The 14,005-nt window shown below is 43.1% G+C and overlaps 1 protein-coding gene across 1 annotated transcript in view; it reads right to left on the reverse strand.

Annotated features, from left to right (window-relative positions):
• Positions 1 to 11,862, reverse strand: part of LOC121826466 (NACHT, LRR and PYD domains-containing protein 1a-like) — a 46,316-nt gene extending 34,454 nt beyond the window's left edge. Inside the window, exons 1-2 of the mRNA XM_076542812.1 lie at positions 11,714 to 11,862; positions 10,206 to 10,518 (exon numbers count right to left, since the gene is read on the reverse strand). Coding sequence (XP_076398927.1) covers positions 10,206 to 10,248 — 43 coding nt within the window. The 5' untranslated portion in view covers positions 10,249 to 10,518; positions 11,714 to 11,862. The remainder of the gene's footprint in view (positions 1 to 10,205; positions 10,519 to 11,713) is intronic.
• Positions 11,863 to 14,005: the final 2,143 nt, after the last annotated feature.

The following is a 14,005-nucleotide window of genomic DNA, read 5'->3' on the forward strand; positions in this document are numbered from 1 at the left end:
TGCCTGAACTGGCCTTCCCCTGTAATCAGATTGGTGAATACTTTGTCTTTATAGAGCCTTCATCCAATGACTGATGGAAGCACAGGCAGAGATCCACAGCTTGGCACTGGGCTGAGCTCTTGGAGTCCAGTTGAAGAGAGGAAGGAGGGATTGTATGAGCAGGCCAGGTAAAGATCATGATGGGGAAACCCACAGAGGCAGATGACCCGAGCTAGTGGGAGTTCACAGACTCTGGACTGACAGCTAGGGAGCCTGCATGGGACCTAACTAGGCCCTCTGAATGTTGGTGACAGTTGTGTGACTTGGTCTGTTTGTGAGGCCCCTGGCAGTGGGACCAGGATTTATTCCTGGTGCATGAACTGGCCTTTTGGAGCCCATTCCCTATGGTGGGATATCTTTCTCAGCTATGATAAAGAGGGAAGGGGCTTGGTCCAGCCTCAACTTGATGTGCCAAACTTAGTTGACGCCCCACAGGAGTGGATGGGGGTTTGGATGGGATGGAGTTGAGAGGGAGAGAGAGAAGGGTAGGCAAGGGAAACTGTAGTTGGTATGTAAAATGAAAAATTAAAATAAAAAAGAAATGCAAAAAAACTACAGTTAAAAACAAACACACAAACAAAAACCATCCCCATAGAAACAGAAGCACTTCCAAACTTCTTCTATGAAGCCAGTATAACTCCAATAACAAAAGCAGATAAATACACACACACAAACACACAAATACACAATAAACAAACAAAAATCTCTCAGATACTACATGCTAATTTTCTTGATAAACATCAATTAAAAAATCTTTAATAAAATACTTGTAAACTGAATACAATCATATATAAAAGGCTATCCACCATGACCAAGTTGGTTTTATACTGAGATTCAGGGGTGGTTCAACAAACACATATGTAGTGATTTGAAAGAAAATGGTCCCCATAGAGAGTGGTACAATTAGGAAATGTGGCTTTGTTGGAGTAGGCATGGACTTGTGGAGGAAGAGTGTCACTGTGGGGCTAGGCTTTGAAGTCTCCTTCCTCTATGCTCAAGCTATGTCCATGTGGACAAAGACTCCTTCTATTGCAGGCAGATCAAGATGTAGACACTCAGCTCCTTCTTCTCCAGCACCATGTCAGACTGCACACTGCCATGTCCCACCATGATAATAATGGACTAATCTTCTGAAACTGTAAGCCAGCCTCAATTAAATGTTTTGCTTAATAAGAGTTGCAGTGGTTATGGTGTCTCTTCACAGCGATAGAAACCCTAATGCACTATATAAACTAATGAAGATAATAAACCATATAAAGGGACTAAAGAAAAGTTACATGATTATCTCAGTAGTTGCAAAAAAAGCCTTTGACAAACCCAAAATTCCTTCATGAGAAAAGTTGTAGAGAGAATAGGGTCAGGGGACCCCATACTTCAACATAGTGAATGCTCTTTATAACAAACATACAACCAACATTTTCTAAATGGAGAAAGACCTCAAATTAATCCTGTTAAAATCATGAATGAGACAGAGTTGTTAACTATTCCTACACCCTTTCTTCCTTTAAAATTCTTCTTTTTCTAAAAATATTTTTATTGTATAATGAATTTAATTTTACATATCAGCCACATATTCCCCTGTCCTCCCTCCTCCCACCCCAGCCTTCCCCCCCCTGGTTCACCTCCCATTCCCACCTCCTCCAAGGCAAGGTCTCCTCTGGGGAGTCAGCCCAGCCTGGTAGACTCAGTTGAGACAGGTCCAGTCCCCTCCTCCCTACACCAAAGCTAAGCAAAGTGTCTCAGCATAGGCCCTAGGTTCCATCTTATATTATTTTTTATTCTATGTGTATGGGTGTTTTGCCTGGATGCATGTATGTACACCACATATGTGCAGTGCCTTCAAGGTTAGAAGAGGGTGTCAGATCCACTGGAACTGGATTTAAAGAAAGTTGTGAGCTGCCATGTGAGTGCTGGGAATTGAACCCAGGTCTTCTGGAGGAACAGCTGGTGCTCTCAAATGCTGAGCCACCTCTCCATCACCCCTCCCCCACTCCTTTTCAATATAGTGCTCAAAGCAGTAGCTGGAGCAATAAGACAAGAGAAGGAAATTAAATGGATACAAATGGGAAAAGAAGTCAGATTATCTCTACGTATACATGATATGACACTATACGTAAGAGATCCCAAACAGTCCATCAGAAGAATTTCTTAAATCATCACCAATTGTACCAAAGTGGCAGGATTAAAAAAAAATTGACTTAACAAAAATCAGTAACATTTTTTTTTAAGTTGGACTCCACACATTTATTTAAAGACTTCATGAACAGAAAAAAATGTAATCCAACTGTTATCACAATCAGAGAAAGTAAATTCATCAAGCTATCAGTGAGGAACAAAGTAAAAAAATCATCATTTTGCTTTCGGTTTATCATTTTCCCAGATATATAATTAATATCTGAGTTCCATTGCACATTATTCTGAGCTTGATTTACAAGTGCCTTGAAGAATTCATAAGTAAGTGAATTTTGAAAATAATTTTGAAAGTCATATTTCAAAGTTAAAATGTATACTTAAATAATTTTATGATAGATGATTTTACTCCTCTCCCTTTTTTTTTTTCTAAAACAGGATCTTACGCAGCATATGCATCCCAGGTTGTCTTTGCAATTACATCTGTCTTCCTTTGTCCACTTCCTTAGTGTTCTCTATAGTTATGTTTATTACATTGTTTTATTTATGCAATTAATATAGAATTATGTACCAGGACTAAGTCCTGTTTATGGTGCTACTACAATAGTGTATCGGGTCCTACAACACATCTAGGGTATGACAAGTAGGTTGGAAAGAACTTGGGCTTGTGAGTCCATTTTTCTCTTTAGTGATACCCAAATATAAGAGAAAGGTTCAGTGAGGATGCTACTGTAAGTGACTCTTCTATTATGTTTATATTTAAATAATTGCTTTGACTTTGACCATGTTTTTCTGCTGACTTATTTATCAACCAACAAGTGATAACAACTACTTTTAAACTGTTTGATGAAGAATAAGAGTTGTGTTCCATAGAGTGACCATCAAATGATACTGTCAATGAGTGTCTTTCTTTTAGTATTCTATTATTCTTATCCTACCTGTACTTTTGTGTTAAATGTAACCTCATTTTCCCCATATTGTTTAATGGCTTGAGTCTAATAATTTAGATCAACGATCAATGTGGATTTAATTAGTACAAAAGCATTCAATCATTCTGTCATACCAAACCAGGAAAAGTAAGCTATAGTTCAGAGCTGTTCTATTCCATTTACTATGCAAAGCCATTCTTGGCGTTTGCAACTCTCAGCCCTTTTGAGTATTCTTGCAGTGTTCACCTTTTCCTCCACCACTTTTTTTTCTTCTTTCTTTCTGGTTTATTTCTATCTATTACAAATGTATAAAAAATCCTCCATCAACGCTGCTGTTAGCAGCAGAACCTTGAGAAATATACCTTTGGTTTGCCTCAGAAAAGGAACACATATTGCACTGTAAAGTTTATAAAATTGGCGCAAAACATTGTGATAATGTTACAATACCAGTTTTAAGAGTTCAGTGACTAATGGGGAGCCGATGGGATACATGCAGAACTGTGAAAGCGATCTCACTTAGCCAGCTGTACATGCAGACTGTAAATCTACATTCAGATCATTTCTGAACTAAGACTATCATCTCAGTTTATCTGTTGAGGTCAACCAGGAAACCCTAGAATATACCTTGATTTTTGCAAAAAAACAAAATGGGGGGGAGGGGTTTCTTCAGCATTTCAGTCCACGAGTAACAGTATCCTAACAGGCAAAGTGTTCTCTCACTGTCAACATAGAATGAACTGTTGCTGGAGGTCAACTTGGGCTTTAATTTGCATTAGCACTTACATGCATAGTAGTCCAAGTTGTTGACCTCATGACTTTTAAAAGTAACTCTAAAAAAGTAAAATGGCCATTCTTGGAAGACTAAAGAAAGACATCCAGCCACAGTTGTAAAAAGTCTCATCAAAACAATATACCCTTTTATGAATTACACCTCAATTAAAAAAAAAAGTAGCCCCAAATAAGAAGCAGCTCTGAAAAAGAAAATATAACTTAAGATATTTGAAAAAAACAAGGTGAATACAGGTTCAAAAGTAATTAAGATACATTTTCTTAAGGCTATCTAGAATTAGGCTTTAAAGAATTCTACCATTTCAAGTTTACCACTAGTTACTACATACCTATTTACAAACAAGATGTTCACCTTTTTTGTTCCTTTATCAAGAGAAAAAATCTACCTTCAGACTATGAGGGTGGTGATGGGGAGGGACTAGAAAACAAGATTCAAACAATCCCATGCAAATATCACATTTTTCAAATGGAAGAACTCCAAACTGCACTAGAAGTTCCAATCACTAAGACACTTTCCATTGAAATGATTTAAGTACAACTACATGGCACCAAGGTTTAGGCCTAATATAGGCCTGACAACCAAGTCCTTGTTTTCTGGAAGAAAGGCCTCAAAAGTCCCACTCAATTCCACATAACAATACTTCAAAGATCAATTAGGTTTTCCTTTCCTTAATATTTTTGTTTTTGACTTCTAATCTTAAAGACTAGATTAAAACTTAGCTCATTTCCCAGAAGGCATTGCTTCCCTTTGCTCTATGAAAGAGTCCACCAAGACCTCTTCCTCAAAACCATCTAGCCCCCAGCCTCCAGCCTGTGCTTGTGATGCATCTTTCTCAACATCCTGAAAAGGTAATGTAGGTAAAATATGCTCATAAACATTAAAACTAGTTGTTAGAAAGATGTAACTAGCTTTATAGTTTAAGTTTTAAAGTATAAATACTTGCAGCTTAATCTGCACTGACAATGATTGTCGAAGCCTAGAATTCAACATTTACAAATTCTCATTCACACACACAAAACACACTATTATCACACAACTTGTGTCTTGAGAGAATCTTCTGCTTTTTAAATCTTTGGCCTCCCAGTCAATCCCAAGTTCAACCAACTTTTCCGAGTTCTGGTAGTTACCTGGATCACTGAGGCATTGCCACAAGACTTCTTCTCTTTTGAAACATCCTTTTTCTCTAGATATTAGGATAGCTACACCAGCTTGTTTCTTCTGTGGTGTATGTTGGTGTGGGATTATCTATTGCTTGATTTTTCATGGATGTGTTTAGCTTCTTTGGGTTGAATTTTCCCTTCTAGTGCTTTTTGTAGGGCTGTGTTTGTATACAGGTATTGATTAAATCTGGTTTTATCCTGGAATATTTTGTTTATTCCGCCTATGGTGATTAAGAGTTTTGCTGGGTATAATAGTCTGGGTTGGCATCCGTGGTCTCTTAGTGTCTGCATGAGATTTGTCCATGATCTTCTAGCTTTCATAGTCTCTATTGAGTAGTCTGGTGTTATTCTGATGGGTTTACCTTTGTATGTTACTTGGTCTTTTTCCTTTGCGGCTCTTAATATTTTTTCTTTCTTCTGTGTGTTTAGTGTTTTGATTATTATGTGGCGAGGGGACTTTTTTTTTGGATCCAGCCTATTCGGTGTTCTGTAAGCTTCTTGTATCTTCATATGTATTTCTTCCTTTAGGTTAGGAAAGTTTTCTTCTGTGATTTTGTTGAATATATTTTCTGTGCCTTTGAGTTGGTATTCTTCTCCTTCTTCTATCCCTATTATTCTTAGGTTTGGTCTTTTCATGGTGTCCCAAATTTCCTGGACGTTTTGTGTTACGACTTTTTTGTCTTTAGTGTTTTCTTTGACTGACGAATCTATTTTCTAAATTGTGTCTTCAGTGTCAGAGATTCTCTGTTCCATCTCTTGCAATCAGTTGGTTATGCTTGTTTCTGTACTTCCTGTTCGTTTTGTCAGGATTTCTATTTCCAGCATTCCCTCAGCATGTGTTTTCTTTATTGTCTCAAATTCATTTTTCAGATCTTGGAATGTTTCTTTCATCTGTTTAATTGCTTTTTCTTGGCTTGATTTGATTTCTTCCCATTTTTTGTTCATTTTTTCTTCCATTTTTTTAAGGGAGTTTTTTATTTCCTCTTTAATGGAGTTTTTCCATTTCCTCTTTAAGGGAAGTTTTTATTTCCTCTTTAAGAGAGTTTTTCATTTCCTCTTTAAGGAAAGTTTTTGTTTCCTCTTTAAGGTAGTTTTTCATTTCCTCTTTAAGGAAAGTTTTTATTTCCTCATTGAGGGAATGTTTTATTTCTTCTTTAAGGGCCTCTATCATCTTCTTAAAGTCATTTTTAGGGTTGATTTCTTCTGTTTCTTCTGTCATGGTATGTTTAGGTCTTGCAGGTGTAGAATCACTAGGTTCTGATGTTGCCATATAGGTCTTTATGTTGTTGCCTGTATTTTTGCACTGGCGTCTACTCATCTTTTCCTCTGTGCGGTGCAGGTGGTGTCTGTGTCTGAGAGTGCCTCTCTTGTTCTAATTTTTAGTCTTGGTTTAGTAGGGGTTCTTGGTTAAATTGGTGCTATTGGGCTGTTTCTTCAGGGACAGCTGATTTCAGTCAGTGAATTATATACTTATGATTCTGGTGATCTGGTTTGGTGACTGGGTAGCGCCTTCTTCCGTGTTCCCAGGTCACGTTTTGTTCATTTGTCAACTCCTCAGCTGATCTTGTTTCTTCAGACTTCCAACTGTAGGCATCTGAATCCTCTCTGAGATGGGTTTCAGCTGAGCAGGGTAGTCTCACCAACACCTCCAAGTTGTTGGGTTTCACAGGATCAGCAGTTGGGCCCTGGGTTGTCCCCAGACTGAGTGTCCAGACTCGCCCTGGTTCCGACCCACGGAGATAGCCTCTTCCCCAGGTGTTGGGGCTAGGGGCGTCCCTGTTCCAAGCTGCATCCGCCCCTCTCCATTCCTGGGCCTGTCCACCCCTGTGGCCCGCCGCCACAGGCCCACCTGCGTCCACTTGTCTCCACCGCCCGGCCTGTATGTCCCTGTCAGCTGCCGCTGGGTCTGTCTGCCTCTGCGGGCAGCCAACGGGCCTGTATGTCTCTGCCGGCTGCCACCGCGGGCCTACCTACCTCTGTTTGTCACTGCTGCTGGGCCCATCCACCTCTGCAAACTGCCACGGGGCCTGTATGTCTCTGCCTGTTGCCGCTGGGCCTGTATGTCCCTGTTGGCTGCTGCCACCGGGCCCTTCCACCTCCGCGAGTTCTCGACCTGCGTCTGCCTGTCTCCACCACGAGGCCTGTTTATTTGTGAGGGCCGCCGCCAGGCCTGAATGTCTCTGTCGGTCGCCGCTGCCGGTCCTGTCCACCTTCATCTGCTTATCTCCGCCGCAGGGCCTGTCCACCTCTGTGGGCCGCCGCTGGGCCTGAATGTTTCTGGCCAGCTGCCGCCAGGCCTAAATGTCCCTGCCGGCCACTGCCGCCAGACCCGTCTACCTCCGCCGGCCGCTGCCACAGGCCTACCTGCGTCTGCTTGTCTCCGCCATCTTCAGTAACATTTTTATACACCACCACCAAATACAATGAGAAAGAGACCACAGACACTTTCCCACATAAATAGCATCAAAGAAATTAAAATTTAGGAATAAGTCTAACTAAGAGGTGCAAGACTCCTTCAATTAAAACTTCAAATCCTTGAATAAAGAAATTGAGGAAGACACAAGAAAATGGAAAGAACTCCCATGCTTGTAGATTGGCAGAATATTGTGAAAAATGATCATTTTGCCAAAAACAACTTACAGATTTAATGCAATCCCAATCAAAATGCCTACAACATCTGTTAAACATTTTTCCTTTTTAAGAAAGATTATTTTATTTCATGTGTAGGAGTATTTTGTCTGCATGTATGTATGTGTACCATGTTTGTGCCAGGAGCCCAGGAGGTCACAAGAGAACAATGATTCTGAAACTTAAGTTACAGATGGTTCTGAGTCACTGTGTGGATGCTGGGAACTAAACCTGGGTCCTCAGCAAGAATAAGAAGTGCTGTTAACCACAGAGCAATTTCCTCTAGTTTCTGCACCCACCACATTTTTGCTCCTGTATTTGCTCTTGTTTATTCAATAGAGTCTCTCTCTATGTCACTGGCTGTCAAGAAAGTCACTATGTAGCACAGGCTGGCACTGAACTCTCGGAGATCTGCCTCCTGAGTACTGGGATTACACACATGTGTCACCATGCCCTCTTCACCACAACACTCTTCACAGAAATAGAAAAAAAAATCCTAAAATTTATATAGAGTCTCAAAAACCCTAGACAGCCAGAAAAATCCTGAGCAAAACAATGCTGGAGGGATTACCATTCCAGGATTCAAGATTTATTACAGACCTATAAATACAATCACAAATTTGGCAGGTAAATGGATATAACTAGAAAATATTCTATTAAGTATGGTTACCCAGACCTAGGAAGACACACTCATGTTCTCACTCACTTGTGGTTCCTAGCTCCAAATCTTCAGATGTTATTACATAACCTGGAGTCACTGCAGAAACCAGGGAAGACAAAAGGAACCATGGGGTGGGAAGGAGCTCTAGAGAGGGGAATAGAATGATACAGGTTCTGTGAAGGGGGAAATTGGAAAAATGAAGTGGAGGGCTTTAACTGGGGAGAGGGAAGGAGGACAATATAGAAATAGAAGGAAGGATAAACAACATGAAGGATGTTATTTAGGGAGTCACATTGTTTCATATGTACTTAAATTACATATAGTACTTCTAAGTGCATGTGTATACACACATATGTACACACATACGCACAAACACATTAATGAAGATATTCCATTTGGGATGACATTGCTTCCACAAAAGCCATAGACTGTCTAACATAAACTCTAGAAACAGGTATGAGAAGCCTTCTTTTGAGTTGTTAGTCTAGGGAGAAGAAACTAGCTGAAGCTGAGACAGGAGCCTACCCTCTTCTTGGGGTCCAGCCCAAGAAATAAACCTTGGAGCTTCAGGACGTGCATAATCTCTGAGATTTTCAGTTCCCACTCGTGTTTTGAGCTGAACTCTGAATGCCAGTTACACTAGGCTCACTGCTGACCCCATGGGTTCCAGACTCCCCTTGTGTCAAATTCAGTTTCATCACTGCAGAGCTCAGAGGGATCATTTCCAGCCTGTGACTCTTAGCACTCCACCATGGCCCCTCTGCCTTTCCACTTAAGTCCCCTATCCCTGGTCCCATACAGGTGGAGGCTCACCTGTGAAGAAACATCACCTATGTGGACTTGAAGTCCCACCCACAGCCCTCAGCTCAGCTTGTCTTTGCTTCTGAATCCAGACTCCTCAGGTTCCAATTTAAAAAGTTTCCCCTTTAAGATCTGTAAGTGTCTCCAAGTCTCATGGTCTGAGCTCATGGTCCAAGGTTTCTGGCCAGCTAAAGGACTGTATAGTGGGTTTGTCTGTGGATCTGGGAAATGAAGAAGAATGTGCTATGGGAAGGATACAGAGATTGCATTTGTCATAGAGGCAGTTATAGAAGCCAAACAAGCAAGAGTGTGGTCCTTCCTGCTCACACTCATACACTTCTCTATAGTCTCATGGGGAGAAAGACACTGTCACGAGTGCTGCTGGGAAATGGTCCTGCTCTGGAACCATGAAGTCCACACAGCTGTCCTGGTTCTACACTATTCCTCTGTGTGAGTCTCTATTCCTTTCTGAGCCTCAGCTCCCTCAGGTGGGGCTCTGCGTTTCTGTCCCACAGGGTTGCGAAGTATAATAAGAGCATCAGCAATCACATGGGCTTGTATTTATAATTACTGAGCATTTATTGATTATTAGATTGTTTAATATTCAATGTGGATTATCACTTTACTTGCGCAGTCCAGGGATACAACTGTTTACCTTCCCATTTCCCAGATGGAGACATCGAGGAGGGCTGTAGTCTGCCTCTGCCCAGCTCCAAATCTGGGCTTATAACTTCAATGTCACTAAGTACTTCTCTTGGGAGCTGGCTTGATCCCTGTGTCAGCCTCCTCAGAGCCCCTTCGAATACCTGCCTCTCCCCACTACAGCTTCTGACTGCTTTTCCCCGGGGGCTATGAGGACCACATGAGAGCCTGAAATGCGTAGGTGTACAAAACTGTGTGTGGCTTAACTTTTGGTTACAGCTTTTCTGAAAGCCTTCCTGTTCTAGCCTCTCCTGGGACCTGTGAACTCTTTTGACAGGTTAGCCTGACCAGGAAACCTGTCAGGAGGGCTCAGTGGTAATGAAGGGGTCACTGTAGTGGTGGGTTGGGGTCTTTGGTGTACTTACTTTGCATTAAGTCCTTCTCTGACAGAGAAAAGGGCTGCTGCATCTCCAGGTCTGTTTGCAGGTGTGGTGGGAGGGGTCCAAGACCTTTTGACCCTTATGCTGAGCTTCCTCTTTGGCACTAGCCTCTTGGGACTGAGCTGCTCCTGTGTTGATAGGGCTCCCGGATCATGCCTGGCTGTGCAGCGCTTGTCCGTACATCTTCATATTTCCCTTCTCTTGTTGCTCCAAGCAGGAGGCCAGTGGATCCTTGTCTCTGTCAGCCATTTCCGTGCTGGGAAAAGGGGTTTGATTGGAACAATCTGATGGAAGAGAGCTGGAAATAAAAGAAAGAGTAGAGTAGCTTTTACTGGGACAATTGTCCTCTGGTCAGGACACCTGAAGGACTCCAGGGTCTCCTGGGGATGGAGACTGTGTGTCCAGGTGCAGGTCTTGGGCTTTGTAGGGCAGAAGAGGGAACTCTGGGAGGAAGGTTTATCATTGGATGTGTTCTCTGTAGTTTCATGGATGATGTCTGTGGGTGTTCTCCTTACTGCTCTGACTTTCCTGTCAGGCAGGTGTGCTTATCCTTATGTTGAGTCGGGAGTTCTTAGTTGTCTAAGGTTTCTTCTTTAGGTTATTAAGATCATTTATCTGACCCCGAGGACAGATAAAAAGAAGGGGAGGTGTATTCTCTTACTGGCTCTTTCCTGTGAGAGGAGGAGAATGAAGGTGGTGGTAGGGTCTCTCCCTAGGATTTAAGGGGGTGTAGGTTGTGGAGTGACTTCAGGTAACAGGAAAAGAGTTTTAAATTGATCTGCTGAAGTGGAGACACATGGCAAAGTGTGGGGAGCCAGAAAGACCCAAGACTTTCCCAGAGGTCCTGATGAACAGACAAAAGGACATTAGTTCTGTCTTTGTCTAGAGGTGGACCTAGCAAGAGTGGCCTGATGTTGGAGCCAGTGACTCAGAGGATGTTGTGCCTTCTGGGGACCTGACTCTCCCCCCTGGGCTGTGGTTATGAGTCCTAAGGAAGCTGTATTTGAGACATCCTGGATTCTTTCTGCTAACGTTGTCTGACTTAGATCTCTTTTGACCTTGGCCACTTTCCCCTGCAAATAGTTGATATGATGTTGTACTTTTAAATAAATTTGCATGGCATAAGTCATCAGCTTAGGCAACACCTACTGGCCCCAGCTGCTTCTTTTGTCTTCTTTGTTTCTCCTCCCTGTCCTCCCTCTAAATACCCCACTATTAACGATCCTTGTTCCTGCAGCTTCAGGTCAGACAGGAGAGAGGAGGGTGCAGGACAGACTATGACAGGAACAGGCACATGAAGCACACAGGGGAATCCAGCCACCTCCCTCCCACCAGAGCTGGCCTGCAGACTTTCCAAGCAGGGCTGGAGCCTGGGCCCTGGCTCTCAGGACGGGTCACCCATGTCTGCCACAGTATGCCTTAGTGCAGTCAGGCCAGGACTTCCTTCCCACAACTCAAATGATTTGGTAAACTCCACTGATCCCACTACTTACCCCGCTCTTGTAAGAGGCTCACTGATGTGTGTGTCTAGGCCAAGGCTCTTCAGTAAGTCAATGTATTTTTTGAAAGTGAAAGAGACTCTGGCTCCTCCAGGAAGCCAGACGTCAGAGAGCCTGTGCAGATGCTCTTCCTCTGAGCTGTGAGAGTGGAGTTTCAACATTGTTCAGCTCATTTCCTGTTGTGAAATCTCTGCAGACGCCTGGGCTGGAGGAGTCAGGCTTGAGAGCTTCATCCAGGCCTGCAGAGGCCCTGCCTCCTGAGTGCAGGACTCATGTCTGAGCCTCGCTTCACTCATCTACTAATGTGGGCCTCCCAGGTTTGGCAACAGGTCCCAGTTCAGCAAAAGCTCCTGGATCTCCCCAGATTCGTGCTCGGGATCTCTGCACTCCCTCTCCTCCTTGTAGCCTGCTCAGGGCACAGACTTTTCATTTCAGGAAATAGTTCTCAGGCCCCAAACCCTGGGTCTTTCTCACTCCTGGACTCTCCTTAATCTCAAATCTGGTCTTTGATTTCCATGAACATCATCTTTTTTCTGCAGGTATGTGGTGTGTGTGTGACCTGAGAGCTTATGGATTTGGCTAGTCTAACTAGTCATCCACCTGGGGGTACTCCCTGTTTCCTCCTCCTGAGCTCTGGGATGACAAGCCTGTAGCCATCCCAGCAGGCATTTGTGAGGATGCTGTGATCAGACAAATGTCCTTATGCTTGCATAACAGGTGCTTCATCCACTGAGCCGTCTCCCCAGCCCTGACCCTGGCTTTTGAACAGATCTGTAATCTGACTCTTCTCACTGTGCCCAAGGAGACTGCTGGTCCAGCCAGCATCCTGGGTCTGTGCTCCAGTATCCTAACTCTCCTGCTGATGCTTCATGGTCTTCTTGTAACTCAGTCTTAGAGCTAGAGTCACAATCTAATATGTAAACTAGTTTAAGTCACCTCTTAGTCAAATCTTCTTATTCTTTCCATCTCACGGTGAGGGGAATACTGGTTCCTGTCAGTGGTCACGAGCTCTACATGACCCACAGCTTCCCAGAGTTTTCTTGAGTGCGAGCAGCAGGAAATATTAGAAATATTAGATACAAGGATTTATAGCGGAGAATCTTGTGGAAATAAACAGATAGAAAATAAAGGATAGCCTCAAGAGGGCCTGGAACCTATTCCAATGGGCCCTGACTGTCTCTGTCCCAGGGTTTTTATAGAGACGCCAAGGGGTGGAGCAAAAGACCTCCTCCCCCAGCACAGCCAAGTGCAGACCATCTCAGACATGTGCACTCAGGCCCGTGGTCCTGATCATCCTCTATTCGGACCTGCTGGGTAAAGCCACGAGGAACCTGAGAACAGGCTCCCACAACCCCCTCCATCCCACCCTGCCCTTTTCTGACATTAGATCCCACTTCACGCTCCTCACTCACTCAGCTGTGAGTTATCTGCTCTGCCATTCTATTCCTTGAACACACCAGGAACTTGCTCACCTCAGGACCTTTGCACTGGCTTCATCACTCTTTTGGAATGACTTCCCACTAGTCAGAAGCTTGCTGCCCTTCCAGATTTACTCTCCTTTATTCTTCTGCTTGACACTTGTTGCCACCCAACAGCACAGACTGGCTTTCTTTCTGTCACTTCTACCTACAAAGAGTGTTGAAACTCTGGAATACATGATGAACCGTGTTTGTTGATCGTTATTTCCCTGGGCCCAAGTTAGTGCCTGGCCCACAATATCAGCACAGAGGTGTTCAAAGTCTTTGGGACCTGTTTATTTCTTAATATGAGTGTTTGTTTAGTGATATGTGCATGGTGTATGTGTATATGTATGTGGTGTGTATATATATGTGTGTTTGTGTATGCACATGTCATGGATCACATGTGCAAGTCATAGGACAACATTCAGGAGTCAGTTCTCTCCTTCTACTATGTGTAACTCTGTGACTCAATTCTGGACATCAGGCTTGGTGGTAGCTGCCTATTATGTGACTTTCTTCCTGGGAAAATGTGATTGATCCAGGAGGGCCACACCCATTATGGGCAGTGCCACTCCAGGACAGGTAGTCCCAAGCTATGTAAGAAAGCAGGCTGAGTACACTCTGGAGAGCAAGCCACTGAGCAGCACTCTCCATGACCTCTGCTGCAATGTTCTGGTAAAATAGTTTTAGATACCATATATTTTGATCATTCCAACCACTACAACTCCCTCACACAATGATTAAGAATTCTTCTCAGGAACATTTGTCTTTTGTGTTTTATGAACAGTCGTTTTGGCTGTGCTGAGACCCTGTGGGGGTTTGAGTG

This window comes from Peromyscus maniculatus, chromosome 8, assembly GCF_049852395.1.
Source record: "Peromyscus maniculatus bairdii isolate BWxNUB_F1_BW_parent chromosome 8, HU_Pman_BW_mat_3.1, whole genome shotgun sequence".
Classification (NCBI taxonomy): domain Eukaryota; kingdom Metazoa; phylum Chordata; class Mammalia; order Rodentia; family Cricetidae; genus Peromyscus; species Peromyscus maniculatus.